At 41.0% G+C, this 20,195-nt stretch overlaps 1 protein-coding gene across 9 annotated transcripts in view; it reads right to left on the minus strand.

Moving 5' to 3' along the window:
• The window catches only part of HECW1 (HECT, C2 and WW domain containing E3 ubiquitin protein ligase 1), a 250,356-nt gene that overhangs the window by 34,007 nt on the left and 196,154 nt on the right, over positions 1-20,195 (minus strand). For 8 of the 9 annotated variants that reach the window (XM_061464617.1, XM_061464613.1, XM_061464615.1 and 5 more), the window contains 9 exons: positions 19,713-19,898; positions 18,973-19,107; positions 13,231-13,336; positions 12,907-13,003; positions 10,854-10,937; positions 9,765-9,874; positions 7,645-7,765; positions 6,148-6,261; positions 4,101-4,253 (listed from right to left, as the gene is read on the minus strand). In XM_061464617.1, coding sequence (XP_061320601.1) covers positions 4,101-4,253; positions 6,148-6,261; positions 7,645-7,765; positions 9,765-9,874; positions 10,854-10,937; positions 12,907-13,003; positions 13,231-13,336; positions 18,973-19,107; positions 19,713-19,898 — 1,106 coding nt within the window. The remainder of the gene's footprint in view (positions 1-4,100; positions 4,254-6,147; positions 6,262-7,644; positions 7,766-9,764; positions 9,875-10,853; positions 10,938-12,906; positions 13,004-13,230; positions 13,337-18,972; positions 19,108-19,712; positions 19,899-20,195) is intronic. The other variant, XR_009745349.1, reaches the window with a different exon arrangement.

Here is a 20,195-nt window from a genome sequence, read left to right on the forward strand (position 1 = left end):
GAACACCTGGGGGAAACCACAGTGTGTCACAGCATGATTAGGCAAATCATTTTGTTAGAATAGAGAATGAATGAGATGCATTAAAAAGACACCAGCAACCTTCTAGACCTCTTGAAAATCTACCATGAAGAATACAGGGAGAGGGACCAGGGACAGAGACAAAGATTTGAGATGATGCAAACCCTGGAACTAGATATTTTGTTCCCAGAATTTAGAAATACATTTCCTCCATCTATTATGTATCAGGATTTTTTTCCTTTCAGGGTTAATTTACCCATGCAGCCCTTTATTATTTACCTAGTTTTGGTGAAAAGGAGAACTACAATATTCAATGAAATTTTAGTCATGCAAATCATAGATGGAAACCTTTTTAACCCCAGTGAAAAGGTATCTCTGGGCGTCAGTGCTGCAGGGAACTGAAAGGCAGTCTAAAATCTGTCAAAGGACTGTTAGCAGGGAGGAAAGTGAGAAGCTACTGTGGTAAGCTATTGGGAGCCATCTATGAGTATGTAAATTATGGAGCTGTACTGAATATTACACCTCTAACTTCACATGAGGTTGTGATAGGAACATTTACTATTCCCCAATTCTCCCAGCACATTGAGCAAAACTTGAGGAGGATTCTTCAGTCAGTCACCCTATTTCAGTTGCCCAAAGCACCTCACCAAGACCCAGGATCTGTTCAAGAGCAAATTATTTCTAGGCTAGACCGTATTTGTTTCTCTGAAATAATACAAAGCGGCTGCCACCACATTTTGCCCACTTATTTGGAGACAGGCAAACCACCGTAAGTGGAAGGTAAGCAGTATTTTAGAAGGTGTTTCCAAACACCCAGGTAAAGAGTTACCCTAGATCAGATAGAACGTCTCATTACTGGCGTGGATTAAAAGCAGCTCTTGTGGCTATGAGCTTCAGGTATATCCTGCAGCGTGCACATAAAAATGTGTACCATCAAACTTCCTAGGACTAGAGAGGCATAACTGTATCCTTCCAGATATAGGGGGATTTAAAATCATTTTCAAGCTTTGAAAATGTGTGGTATCTTCTATTTTGTGTATTCAGCAAGCACATATGTTAACTGAAGGAAAAAGCCATATTCAATGGAAGCTTGCAAGAAAGGTGTTAAATCTCAGTTTCTTCATAAATGAGAAATATTTTCCAGTCATTATGTCTCTTTCTTAACTTGGCATACATACAACTACTCCGTGCTTTGATGTGCTCATTTTGGACTCAGAAGGCTGTTTGTACAAAGAGGAAGGCATGAAATAAATGAAATAAGCCATTAAAAAGGGCAGAACTGTAACTTTTAGGCTGGGGGGGGGGGGGGGGGGAGAAGAGCAGTGTATTTCTCAATTGTGCCAATACAAGCAAAACATCTCATCTTCGCATTTTGTTACAAATACCTCAAACTCGTCACTCGCTTAAGGAAGAGAAAATGTAAAAGAAATTTTTTGAGGGATTTTTTTTGCTGTCCTTGTTTCTTAATATAGCCATGTCTGGCTAGGTCTGGCAGAATTACTATACAGAAGAACATGTCGAGGGTAGATCCCACATAAGCGATAAGCCCCACAGCACCAAAAGGCATTCAGCTCAAGAAATCTGCAAATCTAAACCAATTGTGCGTGTGTGGTTTTCGTGACTGACATTAAACTTCAAGCTTTGAAAAGGCTATGAATTAATTATCTGTGACCCTAGGACTCTCAAAACTGATTCATCCATCTATGTTAACTGATGCCTCATAACACATTTGGGAACAGGAAAATTATCTTTATTTCTTGCATGTTAGAGGGAGGACGCTCTTTTGGAATCATATCATCAAGCAAATCTGAGAAACAGAAGTTTTAGCACTGACTTTGATGAGAACAAAGTTGGAGAAAAGACTGAGAACTTCAGAAAGCCCCCTCCCTCATGACCAAATGATGACAAACAAGTTAGTTCAGTGTCCTTAGAGCAGTTGGCCTATAAAGCCTTTCTGGGAAGATCACACCATGAGTTTTAAAAAGCTTGGTCCAAATCCTGTCTTAGCTGGCTGCACAGACTTTTGAGTGCAGTACTCTAGGGTTACACATGAATAGCTGAGATCAGTCAACGTAGACAGCATAAAACCATTATAATGTCTAGGTATCTACAAGCCAATCATGAAACCTATCGGGCTAATTATAAACTCCTGGTCTCAGCCAGTTATTTCCATAACAGGTTCAAGAAGTATTTCAAAGCACTTACTGGATTGCTTATCTTTCCCTTGGGTTCTGCAATCTTGCCCTATTTACCTTATGTACAAACCTCTTCCTTCTTAGCATTTATTTCCGTCTGCAGGCCAAGGGACTTAATTTCTCTTCCCTGAAAGAAGAAAACCAAAAATGCCCAAAGGCCAAATAACATTCTGTATACAAGTAGCCTGTATAAGATACATGTAGTTGGAGAAATATTGTGCTAAGTGTCTAACTGCTAGTTATTTCTGAGTTAAATACTAACTGCTATAGAAAATCATATTAGGTGCCTTTCTGCTGTTCTATATGCTGAAGATACCTTTAAAACCCTACCTCTTCCATGCTGAAATCTCTCAATGAGGGGATCAAATAGAGCATATACTTTTTGCAGCTCTACTTATCACTTAAGAAAACTGCAGCTGAACTCTTTGCACCCACAGTATTTATAACAGATAAGTATCAGAGCCTATTGCAAACATTTCTGAGATAACATGGCAATGCCATTTCTGTTGGCAGAAACCTCTGTCCAGTTTGCTCACAGTGTGGGCAGAATGATCATGGGCTTGCAGCTGCCTAAGGGGTCCTGTGCCCTGAAATCAAAATGCATCTTCACAAACACAGCCTTCTAAATCAAAAGTTTATGCATCCTGTCTGTTAAGCTGAACAAAGGACAGACTGCATTTCTTCTGGAAAACTGGGAGGCCACTGCATAATGTCTAACGAACAGGATTGCCTAGGGAGATGGATCAAGTCATAGGAATTAAGCTGCTCTCTTCCTAACGCCAATAGAGGAACACTAGATGATCTTTAAGGTCCTTTCCAATGCTAACCGTTCTATGATTCTAAGACAATGCAAGGATCATTGTTAGCATAATGCTCTGCTCCTGGAAGTGATAATACAAAAAAACCCATTCAGAGACCATCCTAGTCCCAGCAACATCCCTTTTCTCCCACTGCAACCATAATAGAGGTGATGGTACAACCATTTAGTTGTTCTTGATCTCCTGCCCACCCTAAGCCAAAGAGAAGGAGGATCTGTTTACAACAATAGATAGGCATGTACTATTTCCATTTCAGACAAGGATCTCTCAGAGGAGCCGGTGAGATTGATTAGACAAAGGAAAACATCACAGGACCAAACCCATGTGGCAGTACTTCTTTTGACACAATGAAATCCTACAAGGGATCAAATACTGCCCAGGGCTTGCAGCCCATGCTTCACTGAACCACATCTGAAACTACCAAAGTGAAAACAACTCCCAAAGACAGACAGCTCTGGAGGCAGATAGAAAAATGAGGAGATAGCATAATGCATTCAGGACTTTTGATAAAGAAACAGGATCAGCCATTTGTCTGTACATATACTTGGTAAGGTGAAGTACCTGATCACACTGCTGGCCTTCCCACAGACAAGCAGGGACACTCTGTCAGAGCAGAAAAGGGAAACCTCTTTCATTGACCCCTTCTTTAAGGCTTGTAGTAGGTACAGAGCAGCAACAGGTCTCGTAGCGTACAGCTTCCAAGCACAATGCAGCTTGACGTACAGAAAGACCACAATTTCCATTCTTAAAAGGGAACCAAGGAGAGGAGGCCTGCATAAAGCAGAGCACGTCTCCCTGTCCTTTTCATATTCACACAGAAGTGACTTCACAAACATCAAGTCACAGGTAATGCAAGCAGGACATTCTAACAGTAGCACCTCATCATAACTCTTTTTGCAGAGCCTGCTGTTGTATTTACACTTACTCCCTTTCTTCTGCCTCCCAAGCTACTTCCCACTTCTTCCTAGCAGAAGCAATGATATTTATATAGTCTAAATTGGCAGTTTTTCCATTTCCATTTTTCTGCTGCTCTAAATAAATTGTTCAATTCTGCATAAAATGCTCTTACCATTCCAGGTGATTTTCAACAAAGGCAGACATGGGGCTGATCTGTACAGTGTAAGTGTCGTTGGCGGAATACTCAAACAGCCCATAATAGGGATTGAAGAGCTCCTGAGACAGAAGGAAGAAGAATTCTCGGGAGGGGCCGCTGTAGTCCAACCTGGAAAGGAAAAGGTAAAAAAGCTAAAATGAGGCTCATTCCCATTCGAGTGAATTCCCTGGGTTTTGCCAACACTGACTGCTGTCTAACGCCTACCCCTGCACAGTCACTGCATTTCTAACATGGTGTATCTCTCTTTTCAAAACTTGATTCTGAGCCCTGAACAGGTCACGATACTGAAACTTAACCAGCATCTAGATTGATGAGGGAGGAATCATAACACAGGCACATCCCACAGGTAGCATCTTTTCCTTTGCTCCAAAGGCTTGGCAAATTGAGGTACAAAGCTCAGCCTTCTCTTGGCTGGCTGGCTAGCAGAAGGCTTGCTTTTGCAGTGAGTGGGTCTGACCTGCCTATGAACACCTGGGTTCACAGACCACAGCCCAGACTGAAGCAGAAATTGCTCTTACTCTCCTACACTGAGATGTAACCACAGATAAAATCTAGCCCCAAGAATGCTTTCTTAGCTACAGGTACAACATAAAGGTCAGTGCTGCACAAGACCAAATCCCAACAGAACTCTCTCAAGAGAAAGTGGTGATTCCTCAGTTGTTCTATCCAAACTCTTCTACTTTTCTGTCACTTTCAAATACACGTGGTACACCTTAAGCTCTGCTTTGCTGTTGCATGACTTTGTTCTGTAGGGTCACCTTTTCTCCTTGCTTTTTTAAAATCAAGCTGTTTCAAATTATCTCAACTTGAAAAAGAACCCCAGAAAACCCAACACCAAAACAGCTTCATGAATACATTAAACCCAACTGTGATGGATTAATTAAAAACAGATCATCCTCTAATAATGGTAGGTAGGACTTTCATTCCAAAATTAACATACATGTAGCAATATGAACAAATGATCTGTAGCCATATATCACATGTGCCAAAAGATTTTCTGAGGTGGACACTATTCCTTCTACTCAACAAATGTAAAGGAAGTGGAAAACTCTGCAGCTGGATCAGATGTTCTGTATTACATTTGAAGTTATGGAAGCATAAGCACAAGGGGTTGAATGACTCGTGAAACTACAGAGATGATAAAGGGCATGCTGGCCCATCCTCCTGTTACACCTCTGGAGGTTCAGTACTTTTCTCTTCGAGAAAAACAAAATCCTACCCATGGGGTTGTTTAAAAAAAGAAACTTTATATGCAAAGCTACTGAATTATGATTTCATGCCTTTGTTATATGGAACACTGGAAATATGCTCAATGATCTTTCCATTTTAAAAGCATGTGGATTAAGCCTCAATTGCAATGTAGCTCTTGAGATGAGCCAGGGTGGCTTTGAAAGGTTCTGTTTAGACTGGAAACAAAAGTTCAGGGGCTGGCTTTAATCATCCAGGAGTGGCTCATGGATTTGTTAGGTTGGTAGAAAGTTTCCTGAGAGAAGGCCTTCTCAAGAGGCTTCTGTTACTTTCGGCTTCCAAAATGGGTGAATTCAACTGTAAGAACTAAACAGCATTCACACCTCTTGTTTCAGCCAGAAACAAGAAATCCACATATGGATAACAAATGATTACTAGATGGCATGCAAAGCAAAAAGTTTTGAAGGAAAACCAGATCCATTTGGAAGAGTTAGAGTAACAAAGGGGATAAAGGTCTGCTCTCAGTAGTTCAGTTTTACCTTCCAGGCAGTCAAAATACCGATGCCAACAAGATGACAGTAGATTTAACCACTTAATTGTCACTTTGAGACATCTAGATGGAAGGTGCTATAAGAAAATGAAGCATTATTGCTATTGTTATTGTTAACAAATGCTTGAGCTTAAGATGAATCACTTGGAGGTAAAACAAAACCAAAGAAACATTACATAACAAGAGAGGCTCAGCATTAGTCAACTGTATGTTTTGCAACATTAACAGCTAGTTCAAAACTGATAGCGTTTTGTAGTTCCCTACCCTTCCTCGCCAACAAACGTGACGTAGAGTTTGTTCCGCTGGAGCTCCTTGCGGGAATATGCCATTACCTGGTTGAAGGTGCCCTCCAGCAAGTGGTCACGCCGTATAATTAACCTGCAAAGGGAGGCAGAAATGGAGATCTAATGACTGAGTCTTGTGTGAGCCTGTGAGGCTGAAGGTAAGCAAGAGCTGGTAAAGACAGACATTCATTGTCAGAGAACTTAATAAAGTTGCACACGTTACTTGGCCATTATGGGTTTTCAGTGAGTTGTTTCTTTAGGCTTTTCTATGTGCCTCAAAGGTGAGTTTCTTCACAATGCTGTGATTAGTTTCCAAGAGTTGCTCTACTGCTAAAGCTCTCTGTAACACTCTCTTTGTATGGTAGAGGAGATGTGAGTTTTCTGTGTATATGAGGCTTCTTGGCATTGGATCCAAACTCTTTCTGGATTTAATCCAGTGAAGATCCATGGAAGCACTGCTTCTGTATCAGGGTAAGCAAAGGGAGTATCAGCCTCTGTTTACAACACACCTCTCACTCCCCTGCCAACCTCTAAAGCAACTTCATGAATAGTACATTTAAACATCTGTGCAAGAAATCCTTCTTGTTCATATGTCCATGGACACTTTAAGACAGATCTTCCAAAATGTATTTTATGTCTGCCTCAGACCCACTCAGCAGGACACTAAAAGGGATAAGCAACGGCTTGGACTCCCCAGCTCTGTAACAGTATTCTGATGATGACGTTTGCCTGGAACAAGTTGCCTGGCTTCATACGGGTATTTTTTTCCTACAACAGATGTGATTTGGTAGGGAGCCAACCTGATGCATAAATTCACCAGATGCCAAGGAAATACCTTTGAAACGTACAGTCCTTTGGCCAAGTTGGGTAACTAGATTGAGCACAAGTAGGTACAGACTCAAAAGTCAAATAACAAGATGTCTGGAAAGCAAACTCCACAACCAAGTGACAAAGATCCCAAAATGCATGACGAGAGGTGAAAATCTCTCTAGTTCAAACCCAGGAGGGCTACCAGCACAAAGAACTGCTGACAGTTAAACCTGCATGTACAGGCTAACTTCTGTAGGGCCATACTCTGTCTCTGAGTTATGCTGATACGTAGATCCAAAGGATTTGGAGTCACTTCATCAGTACAAATGACACAGCTGTTAATCCCTGGTGGGTGTTTGCCTGAACGGATGATTTTCCTACTAGCAAGTAACATGTAGGAATACCAACATCCCTGTTAAACAGGTAGGTAATGGGAGTCCAAAAGAATACGAATCTGTAAGAAATAAAACTTCGACTCAACAGCCACTTGAAGGTCACTCTTTTGCAGGATATACTAAGATTTTACCTTGCCCTGATGATGGTTCATGTACAAAATTCATTCTCTGGTGTGTTTCCCACTTCCTATCAGTGTCTTCATTCATGGATAATGATAAAAGACAAAGCTACACCATGTCAGACTATTTGAGTGACTTGCCATAATACTCACTTAATTTTACCTGGACCTTGCCCATACCCTTTGGCTTCAAGTTTTCGATAGAAATTGCGCAGCTTGGCTTCAAAGTCCCTCCTATATGGAGAAGGTGCTCTTGCACTTGCACGCTGCAGACCTGGGAGGAAAATGATGCAGTGATTGCAATGATTTCCAAGGGCTGCATCTTTTTCACTAGAAGAATTGTTAACCTCGGCTTGTGTGTGCCTTTGTGCTGCCAGCCTTTAACTGTGACTGATCTGGACAGGAATTCAAGGATCAGAAAGGCCAGAGGAAGACTGGCATGCATGACTCCCTCTCACGGGCATTGGTATTTAGCTTTTCTTTACCTATTGCACTTTTAAGAGATCTCTCTCCTCTACACTGTATGGGAGATCTCCTTACTTGGCAGGATTAAACCTCTGGAGCTCAAAGCAACACTTGTCACTGGAGCCTAGCACCCTAGCCAAGCTGGGAATCAGGTTTCCTTGTGTTAATCTGATTGTATATGAAACACTTCCAGCTATCAACACAAACCCTCTTTGTGGCATCAAAAAGGATTTCTGTCAGCAAGAAATGCTACATTTCCCTATTGTGATTCACACATACAGCAGATTTCCAGCAATTTGGAACCTGCTTCGTTTTGAAGTCTGCATTCTCAAAGGAGCTGATTAGTCCTTTTGTATAAGCAAGTGTCATGCCATAAAGAGTCAAAGAATGGATCCATGAAATCCCATTTCCCTATCTCATTACAGGAGACAATAAAAACAAGGCCTTTAATGAGAAATCTGGCAGAAAATTCTCCATAGGAAGGCCACAAAAAACCCCACCCATCACATTTACTGGGAGCACAAAGTATCGTGGCTGCCAGGAGGGAAGCACATTACTAATTGTCTCTGCTGGTAAAACAGAAAGGCGTATTTACATGCAGTGCAAAGAGAATCCCTTGTGACACTTCTTCTGTTAAGGCTTTTTTTTTCCCTCGGGACATAAGAGAATGGGTGTTCTCATGTGCTATGTAGCCAGTGGCAGAAATAAGCAAGCAGTGTGTTGCCAGAAACTAATATCTGCCCTTCTTGTGTTTTCACAAGAACACGTAAAAGACCAGTGCGGTGGTTTCAATATTGTCTAGGTCATGTTCTCACTAAATACTTTGAATTTTGTCTGCAGGAGACTGTTTCTGACCTGCCCCAATGTAGATGAGGGGAATTGTATTAACAATGGTGTTAAAACCCAACAATGAAAAGAGGATGTTCTGATGAAACACTGTCCTCCTACAGACAAGGGTTCAGGACTTAACCTTCACATTGAAAAACCTTCCAATTTTCCACAGCCACCTCTGAGAGCTGAATGTCTCTTGTGCATTAATTTTGTTTGAAACCAGGTAATTTAAATGAATGTTTAAAAAGCTCAGCCAAAACTGGATTTCTTCAGATCACATTTCTGTCGATTCCATCCAAATGGCCACTGGACACAGCCATGCAGTGAGACTGCGCTGGGAGTTGTATATCTTGGCATAAAGGAGACATTAGCTCCTCAGATTTCTATAGCATAAACAATAACTACAGAGACATACCACAGCTGGAAATAACCTTCTCAGACAGCATGTCTTTCTGGAAAATACGCTTCCCGTCAAACCTAAGTTAATGGGCTCAACACAGGAGGTCACACTACATGATCAAGATGATCACCTCAGGTCTTAAAATAGATGTGACTTGGGAAGAACAGAAGTCTTTAACACCAAAGGGAGGAGACTGAACTTTACCAGGGTACTGGAAGTATTATAATACACCTTCGACTTGGAAGCTGCTCTTCGCTGCTGTCACAGAATATGAATGTGCTTCCCTGTCAGTGAATTCTGTTTGGAGTGTACCGTTCTTTTATCCTTATCTTTTCCAACTACACAAAAAGCAGGAAAATACCTTCTTTCACATGGACAATCTCTGAGCTCTGTGTTTCAGCTACTGTTAACATATCAACAGATACATAACAGCAATGGTGACTGATTCAGTAACACAGCAGCTGGGCTCAGATTTGGAGTGGGCACTGGAATTAGCAGGCTGTCAGCTGCCCCTGTGTATTTATCAGGAGAAATACCACAAATGCAAGATCTTGTATAATTTTTCACATCCCCTTACCTGGAGAATTTTGGGGTGATGAACAGGGTGAGCAGCGAGGAGAGAAACTGTAACCAGGGTGGAAGGCAGCCTGCAGTGGTATGTAGGACATAATGTCCTCTTCAAAAAGGCTGCATGGAAAAAGCAACAGGGAGAGAGTTGGTTCATATTCATCCCATGAAGTCTGAGTGCATCTCTGACCTTGTGGATTCATAAAATCCACAGGTTTCCCAAATCAGGTGTGGTACCAGTACTGAAGAACAAAATGAATTTATCTATGTTTCATGCTAACACAGTGGCTTAATCTACATCTGAGGCTATATAGTAAACAGGGACAACTTCAACATATTAGCAGTGAGAAGCAAAGATACACACATGTGTCTCCCAGGTTGTTTTTCCTGGGTCATACATTTTCATACAGCTCAGCTCTTTGACCAGCTGGATCAAGCTGATGGGCATCAGTTGTAAACTTCTTTCATTAGGCAGTGCTATAGAGCATACCAAAAATACCTGGATAATGCAATGTTTTCCATGTAAGACCAAGACAATAAAATAATTCCTTATCTGTGCTGAACAAAAGTAGCTAGGACTTAAAGATCAAGCTCCCTGGCTCCAATAAAAATTGAAGCCTTATCTACATTACCCAAACAGAGCTCACTGCACTGTGCATCAAGGTTTCATTAGCATGCCCTGTGTGCGCAGGCAACGCTGCTGTAGTAAAACTAGTGATTCCACAAGCAGTTACATTATGTACTTGTACTAAGACAAGGGTTTTTCCTCTTTTTTAAAAATCAAACAAACAAGCAAGAGTTTTTCCATAAAAAGAAAACATTCTGATCCGATTCTTTTTTCTCTGCTACTTGATGGTAACAGCTGTATTGATTCAGCTGGCTGGGGATGGAGCTTACTGCACTGAAGGAGGCTGCCTTCCAGAAGTAAGAGTTGACAGACTGGGTGGATTATTTTGGGTGACTATCAGTAACAATAAATACTGCTGTAGTTACAAATGACCTGTAAGATTTAACAAAGTCTTTTCAATTATGAGAAAGAGCCAACCAGCTTCTCTGGTACCATAAGTAATGACATTATGCTTTTGAACAAATTGCTTACCTCAGCAGAATTACTAAATCTGCATCACAGGACAACTTTTCAAGCCCATGTGTACCCTCTGTCCGAATGTAATGGATCTTCTCCCTGAAACAAAAATAATAGTACTGAGAAGAAAGAAAAGACAAAGAAGAGATCATGCCAGTATCAAGGCATGAACTAAGCATAGACTTATTCCTTGGTATTTTGCCAGTTCCTGTTTCTCTCTTTACAAAAATGGCAAGCATCTTAACTGCCTGATTCATTTTCTAATCTCATGATGAAACTGCAGAAAAGTAATCTATTTCTATCACTCAGATTTTATACCATATTTTAGAAAACAGAATGATTCTTAGTCCTCCAAGCTCAGGGGTAGTGCCGTAGCTACGGTCACTGACAGACAGGGGTTTTTGTTTAAGGCTACAACTAGTACACCACCTTTGATCAACAGAATTTGACACAATACCACTTCCTTTACCTCTGACAGGCCTATCTGGAAAATAACACTAACATATATTGATAGTAATTGATCACACAGAATTTATACAGTACATGTGTAAAATCATACATTTTGTTGTTTAAATGACTGCTAAGAAGGAGTGGGAAACACAGGATAGGATCCTATCAGCAGATCAGGACCCTGGAAGATAGAGATCTACATTCCATTCTGTCAGTGTGTTTCTTAAGCACTGCCATGTCCAAGAGTATTTATTCTAGTATCAAGTAAAAGGGCTCTATCTCAAGTCAAGGATGTGCTAAAGCACCTTGCTGGGTAGGACTGCAATGTATTGCAGAATCAAGCTCTGTATAAGACAGACATTTGTCTCCTAGGAGTTTGCGTAATAGCTGCTGTATAAGCATTAGGTAGTGGCTTGGGATTGCTCCTGACCTAAGGCATAATCAAAGCAATGACCTGGAGGCAAACGGCTCAATATCCTGTTACAAATCTCATTATGTACTGGCTAAGCTGTCTAGTCCCTATCACTAGTCAATTTTGTTCTCTGCTCAAAAGGAGATAAAAGCATCATCTGTTCTCTGAGAAATGAGAATTCAAATTACAGCTGAGGAAAAAAAAGTAGTGTGGAATAATTTGATGGCGAAGATAAAAAATTCTCAGTTACGGAAACATACATCTTGAATACTGGGAGCATTTTTCATTCTGTCTCCCTCATATTATTTGAATGTATTAAATCCTCCAGGAAGGAAGTCTAATCCTTACACCCAAAGAACTCTTTGTCTGGCCCTTACAGGTAAACAGTGAGCCAGTAGAGCTATCAGCAGAAACTGCACTGCAGGAACTCTAAGGTCCTTCCTTTGCTCTCCCTTCCCTACTTTACCAGTCCTGCAGCCACACTTTCTACTGCACAGCACAAACTAAATTCTTGGTCAGACTGGCATTGCTGAGACCAACTAATGCCAGCTTAGGTCCTTGGCCAAAACAATTAATTTAACTTTGGAATTAGAATGAGTTTAAATTATACTGACTTCTGGTTCTGTTTTCACTTTTCTTTTAAACCTAAGGAAAGGAATAGGCATAAGAAAAAGAAAAATACAATTTGATTACTTTGGAAAGGACCTCCATTAAGTCCATTAAGTGAGAAAGATTAAAGGCAGGAGTAGAACTATCTCATAATGTTCCTATTTATGAAATCTAGTGTGACAATGTCCATGGCCTGGGTGTAAATCCGACCATGAGGTAAAATCCTGGTTCTGATGAAGTTACTGGAGTTTTGCTGCTGATTTCCATTCAAACACAATTTCAACCTATCTTCTGAAAACTGAAGTGACAATTGGAGGTGAAGACAGAGTTGCTGCTATTCTGTAACACTTAGAATGGAAATAAGATATGTCACTGTTTGCCCATAGCTATTTTGATTCTTCTTACTTCTTGGGTGTCTGTGGAAAATAACTGTATTCACTACACAGATTCTGGTGGTCAACACCTACTTGTTACTGGTGACAGTTCCATATGAGGCCCAGCTTCATCTTCTGTACTACAGTTACTACAGTTTGGTTTTCCCCACTACCAGAAGTCCTTCCTGGAACTTCGTTTCAACAGTCTGGAAAAGAGCAGTACCTGAGCGCATGGTTTCTGGCCAAGCTGGGCTGACGCTCCTGCAGCATCTCAAAAATGTTGGGTTGGCGTAGGAATGCAACAATCTTGTCATTGTAAGCTGGAAAAGGGGGGAAAAAATACAGAGGCTTTATTTACTGGGGGGTAACCAGTTAAATAAAGCCAGGCCCCACAGAGGGCCTGGTCACATCACCATGACTGTTCAGGGGCACATTGCCCAGCTGGTGAGGCACAGGGCAACATGAAGCAGTGCATGTGGTTGATGAGATGTTCTAAAAAGCATCTTTGTGAGCACTGCTTTGAAAATTAAAAAGAAACTTGGCTTACCCAGAGGTAATGTCTCGTGATGGTGCTGGTTTCGAATAGCTGTTACGAGACTATTGCCTGGTCTGGCCAACAGAGTAACTCCTCTGTTTCGAGAGACTTCAGAGGCCTATAGCATCAGAGGAAAGGGAAAGAATAATCAGAACTGACTATTGGTAGCTATCAGTCAACAAAAATGTTTTTCATCTTTACACCTTTGACCTTCACAATGGTCTGTGATGCTGAGTGACTGAAGGACAGAAAGACTGTACAAAAACTACAGCTTTATACTTCAACTTAAAAAAGTCAGGTAATTCTGTGCTCCCAAATGGAGGGACACCGTTATCTGCAGCTATCACATCCCTTTGATGCTGCAGTGAAGACACCAGAATGCAGAATCAAATGCCAGTTCACAAAGGTATTGCAGTGATAAGAGTCCTCTGGTGCAACAAAAGTCTCTATAATACCATACAGTCTCTTGTTCTAGCACAACTGCATTTACTTCAAGGTTTTTACAACAATGTCAATTTGAAAAAAAACCCCATAACAATGCAACATGTTGAAGGGGAATTTAATATTGGAAATAACATAAGGAAGGTATATCTATGTAGATCACAGGACAGAAAAGAGCTATATTGTCACAAAAAGGGGTTGCCTAACTTGCATAACCAGAAAGAGAAGCTGAATTGTATACACTGAAAAAGGAACATAATCTGAAGAGCTGATAGAAAGAGTGGTAAGAAGGAAATTTATCTCTACTACTTAAGTAAGGCACTTAAAGAATGCCACTAAAAACAGCATCCACTGAATGGAATCATGTCAGGAAGACAAATACATTAAAAGGTGGGAAAACACTTAGGTATGAGGATATAAAAAGCCATACAATGAGGTCTGTCAATCTGTCTTCAGTAAGTCATTACTTGCTGGGTAACTCTGTGGGGGTTTGTGCAAGATGAGAGGAATCCACCTCTCTTTCATGTGTGTTCCTCCAAAATACAGCCACGGGGAAGCCAACAGAAGAGCAGTGCTACAAAATCAGTGTGAGGACACCCTGTATCAGGACAAGATGTGTTAGGAATTCCAATTGCCATTCTATTGGGCTAATAGCTGCTCCTTTCTCCACTGCACAAATTGTAGTACTTGGCAACTGCTTCAGGAAGAAATTGCCCCTACTCCAATGTTTTAAATGCTTAGCTCTGCATCCAAGCAAACGGTGCCAACCCATTTTCAGTAGTACGGCCAAATGCCAGGTCTTCCAACTGGATACAAATGAAAGCCGAGAAGACTGGCAAGTTGCCTTTGGAGCACATAAAGGATAAGATATTTATATGTAACAAGATACCAGTCAATGCACTTGATATATGTCAATCCACAGGTTAAAAATTTTAAAATCTTAATGATTCTAATTAAACATACAGTAACTGAAGACACAAAACTGATGAGAAAGGGCATGGTGAATGTTTTACTCCATCATTCAGTTATGATTTTACTTGCACCCGTTTTATATCGGTGTGCTTCTGCTGACTGCAACACAGTTATCCCAGTGTCAGAGAGAACAGGCCACAGTATTTAATGGACTGATGTGCTAACCTTGGTCCAACCCTTCTCACCTTTAAACACAGGAAGAACTTTCAAGCAGGCCATACACAATTCACTAAGTCCCTCCGTGCTGTGCTATATCTTCTTCCTTTGTCTCCTTCACACACCCCCATGGGCCAACTGACACAGTTTTAAGAAGCTTTTACCCTCTGGCCCAGGCATCTTTCTGAAAGGAAAAGTGTCTACAGCCCTTCACTGAACAGGAGCCTTCACTCCCCGCTTCCCTTCTCCCCAGTTCTGGTTTAATAGCTAAAGTCATCTAGATTATAGGAATCTAGTTCTGTATGCACCTCACCATAATAAATTGCACGTGCTGTGGTGCTGTCCTTCTCTTCATCACCAGCATCATGCTCTTTACACACTTACACCTCTAAACAATTTTTCTCTGGCAACACAAGAGGAAAATTCCCAGCTGTCCAATTAACTTCCATTTTGCTAACACTCCTCTTTCCAATCTTTAGCTAATACAGTACAATTAATTGATAGCTGCAATTCAATGTTTAATCACAAGCATGTTGTCTACTTTTTAATAGTATCATTTCATTTAGATAAGCATGTTATTGTCTAATTAAAAAAAGAAGAGTGACCCCTGTTAGCGATTTAGTGACCTGGTTCATCTAGAGCAGGGGAATCTGACAAGTTTATGGCAGGCTTAACAGCTTTGCAATTGATATTGGGATGTTGCAACCAGAGTGGAGAGTCCAAACTATCACAGGAGCCTTTCAATGATACAATAACCTTTCCTGGGTTTCGTATCACTGCTGGATTTGAGAGGCTCCTGCCTGTTTGAATTCTGCTACTTGCTCATTGTGGTTTGGGTCAGTAAGGAGATTTATATACTGCTATATTCCAGTACCTCCTCTGCTTTTCTTGCTAACCAGAAACTCTTGCCTCTTCATTATGGATGCCTGCTTCTTTCTTCTTTTTGTCTTTAAAATCCCTACCCTATAATCGTACATGTTCATGTCCATTGCAGATGGAAAGTCTCTTAGAGAGAATGGAAAGTGCTTCTGTTCTGTTCTGTTTATAGCAGTGGCAGAAGGAAACAAAGCACTTGGTGACCTGTGTTCTCCTATTTACTGGTGGCCAGTACAGCTCCCTGAACTTTGCTTTTCAAAAATCAGGTAACCAAGAGAAGCATCAATCACCTTTTTCCTGTAAAAGATTGATACCTCAAATAAGTGCTTATGAAAGAATCTGTAGCATTTTTGTCAAATATATGTATATAATACTATTTAAAATCAAGAATCTACTCAGGTGGATAGCAAAAGTTTTTAGAGAGCTCTTTCATTTAGGAGAATACTTCAACATAAAGAAAAGCATAAATATTACAGATTTATGTAATGGATGCTTTGTTGGAGCAAAATGGAGTACTATTATATGCACAGCCATTTAAAAACACAGCTCACTGTATGGAGATTGAGGGGAAAAAGGGCAGGTTTCATCTTCACTTGGCCTCTTAATAGTTGAGGTAAGCCTTGAATAAAAGTACTTGGAAGCAACAGCGAGCCTTCTATAGTAGCTATGCAATAGCTTTTTCTATTCTCTACTGACAATGAGTTTTAAATGTCATAAAGCAAAGGAAACCGCCATGTCTGAGAAAGCATCTTTTTATGTTCCAGTTTCATGAGGGAGTTTTAAAAGTATATTTGAAATAATAAAAAATAATTCTTTATTAGTATTGCAAGGTTTTCTGTTCAGTACCATGGATTATTAGCCAGGAATGAAGGCCACATTTTGATGAGCTAGAAGAATTTAGAAGATAGGTGGAAGAGCTGGAGATGATCACTTTTACACCAGCACCACAGCCAATTCACTGCATTGCCCTGGACAGGGAGCTTTGAAACTTGTTGGTGACTAAGATAAAACTGGCTTTTGCATGGTGTTTTGGCCTGAAAGTATGAAGAAATGGAGACCCAGTGCCCATGAAATCGTCAGTTCCTATGGTTAGCTACTGTCACTGAATTTCAACCCTGCCTTATTTTGATTATTTTGGCTTTTTCTACCAAAACTCAGTTCTTGTAATGCCTGTCCTCTCCCAGATTAAACAGATCTTTCTATCTATTTTCCAAGAATTCCAGACATTACATTTGCTTTTTTTGTCCACTGTTGAGTACCAAGATCACAATCTCTTAGAACCATCACCATTTCTTTATGGTGACTCACCTTAGAGCCACCACCGAGCGTGTAAAGCTGGATATTTCCTTTTTCCCACTTTGGGCTCATCTGCTCTTTCCCCAGCTGATCAGTCAGTGTCACAAAGTCCCTGGGAAGTCCACATGACACTGGCAACTCACATTGGCACTTGGGCAGGATGCCAGGTGTGTGTGCCAAGGCAGGGAGTTTTATCTCTCATTACCTTGGCTCTCTTCTGTATCCTTTCTGGCACCCACAAGCTATCCTGATTGGAACTGCACTGTTCTGCTCTCCTTTGGGCTCAATTGATATCTGTACATAATGTTAAAAACTTGTGATTGTCTTTCCTGGTCCTTCTTGCTGTCCTGGTGATGGATTCCAGAGGCCGCATCACCTGCTCAGCAAAGAAACCAGCTGGACTGCAGACGGCTGACACATGGCCAGGACAAAGCCCCAAGTGTGTCCCCACAAACATGATTTATAGGATAAAAGCGCATCCAAATAGACTTGGAAGAAACGCCATGGACCATGTGGCTCTTAATAAATGGGCTGAGTTGCAAAGGGTTGAATCCTCACCTTGAAAATGGTGGGCTTTTAGGCACCAATAAAAAGTCCTTGTAAAACAATGGGAGTCCTTCCAGTGGAGAAGTAGTACTTCCAGAGTGGAAGTTACTGATTATGACAAGGGTGCAAAAGCACTGTGAGATCCAGGCCACCAAGACGGTGGGATGAAGGTGCCAGCAGTGATGGCTCCTGAGACAGAAATCTGTTTCATTGGCCGATCATGCCAAATCAGTGGCCTCAATTAACAGTTTTTTAATTTCCCCAGAGAATCATTACTCAGAAATATTCAATGCTTTTCACTCCCTCCCCTGTACTTGATATTTTGGGTTTATTGCAAATTGTTCTCTGTCAGCCTTGACAGCACTTGCAAAACCAAGTGTATGTTTTGGCTTAGGTAACCTGAGTTGCTCAGTGGTGTTTCTGTCCCCGATATGGTGAAATTGTAAGCAAGCCCCAGGCAAGCATGGGCCCAAATATGAATCAGCATGTAGGTGACTTTCACATTCATGTCAACAGATTAGTCACAACAGCAATACTAAACTGCAGGCTGTTGGCAGATAGAGGTTGCTAAGTTGGTGAGAAGATGTGATTGAAACAGATCCATTGATACACTTCTGTCTTCAGAAAACATATTGCTGTGTTCACCCAAGATGGGGGAAATCTACCCAAGCTACTCATGCCTGCTTTGCCTTTGGTTCTGAAGTTTTGACTTCCTGATCCCAACCCCATTTGGCAGTGGGAGGTGTTCAGGCTGGTCCTGCTGCAATAAATCCCAATGTTAACTTCACAAGTATTTCCCCAGATGTTTTTCTGGAAGAGGAAGATCCTTAATCTTTACTGCTGTTGAGCTTCAATCTTTACAGATGTTCAACTGCATGGTTTTGCTACATGAAGAATCTGATTGCTGGTCCTTTTTCCTCCTTAAATCCACAATACAAACCCAGTATTTATGCTTCTATCAATCCTGCCCATGGCCCTCAGTGATACAAATCACCCCCATGAAACACAGGAAAGATGTTTAATGTGGTTGAAAGCTAGGGAAGCAAACGTCAACATACATTACTACACTACTGCTAGGGATATCTTTTCAGAGCACAGTGTCACAGTGGGGAATGAAGAAACATCTGAAGCTGCTGAAGCAGCAGGCTATAAAAACAATGACTTCACTTAAGCAAGACTAGGATGTCAAATACAGATTCTTCTTTTAAAATCTTTTTTGTTGTTATTTCACTTCCATTATTTAGTTTTACTTGTTTCTTATTTTATTCTGAAAATAGTCAAAATATGAACCTGCACTACCAGCAAGCTCTGAGATAAACCCTTCAGAAAGAAAAAAATCCCTTACTTCCATTGGAAGACAAAAATCCACACGACATTCTGTTTAAATGCATTTCAAAGATAAGGAGTGCTTTTAGTTCTACAGACGACTGCTGTCAAAAGTAACTGCATTGACACCAGCATCGTTACCTCTCCAGCGCTGTAGCTACGAAGTCGCTGCAGATGCTGCCTGTGAGTCAGGTGATTGGGGAGACGGCCATTCTGCAGGGGGATCCTGGGATCTATGAAGGTGGTAGCACGGCTGTTGTGGTCAACGAAGAAAGACTGAAACACAGGGGAACAATGGGTTTTTGTAAGATGACTGGCAACACTGTGGTGATATTGTGGGATCATAAAGTGAAAACCACTGGCTACTGTGTGTCACAAATACCCTGTTTAGGTACAGCCCATGGAAGACATCTGTAAATGACAGGACTTTCTTAGTCAAAGCTAGAATAGCTCTTGGCAAATACCTGAAGCTACGTAGGTCAAAATCATGCGTAACGGCCATGTGGTAACAAGAGAGAAAAGAATGGAACACTGCTTTAGCCGGTTTAGTGGTTCCAAAAGTCACTTAGCAAAGCTTCACTGGAGGCAAAGACCCTAAGCCAAATTTTGCAGTTATGACAGATCTAAACTATGACTTAAACTATTTTTAATAGTCCAATGTTGAACCCATAAAAAATTCCACAGAAAGCTAGGGGTCACCACTATGCTTCAAAACATTTGATCTTGAAGCTTTTCTCTGCTTTTAAGAAAACTGTGCTTGCTGCTTGTGTTGTTTAAACCAAACCCCCACAAATTTTGAGTCAAGAAGGAAGGAACCTTTGGTAATCATGTAGCCCCATGTCCTGTGTTAAACAAGTGATCCGTTTTATTGGCACCCTTACCTTGCCTTGCTGGTCAGTTTTTATCTCCCAGCCACGAGGAAGCTCCAGTCGGGTATCAGCAAACATATTGATAAAATTTACCAGGTCTCTGTTGTGCTGATAGCGCTCAAAATTGCGAGCATCTCTACGGATCTTCAGAATCATATGCTTCAAGCATGTACTGTTAGTGAAGACTCGATAGGCACTCTAAGAGATGGAAAACAGAAGTGAGGAAAACCAGTTCTGATGTCAAAACAACATATTTGGTTATTTCATGGGACATATGCCCAAAGAACTGAAACAAATCCTTCTAGAGTAAAGAATCATTTCCATCTCACTGTTTTGATTTGAATGACTACTTCACATGAATACCTAGAATTAAGAAATACAATCTGGAAAGTGAAATATCCCAAATGTTATGCACAGTTCGCTTGTGCATAAACTGCCTTTCTAATGCACTCCAAACAGATAGTGAGCTAAAACACCACACACTCAGGATGAATG

Source organism: Pezoporus flaviventris, unplaced genomic scaffold (genome assembly GCF_033815535.1).
Source record: "Pezoporus flaviventris isolate CSIRO_AGI_PZ_B2104156 unplaced genomic scaffold, CSIRO_AGI_Pfla_v1 ptg000037l, whole genome shotgun sequence".
NCBI lineage: Eukaryota > Metazoa > Chordata > Aves > Psittaciformes > Psittacidae > Pezoporus > Pezoporus flaviventris.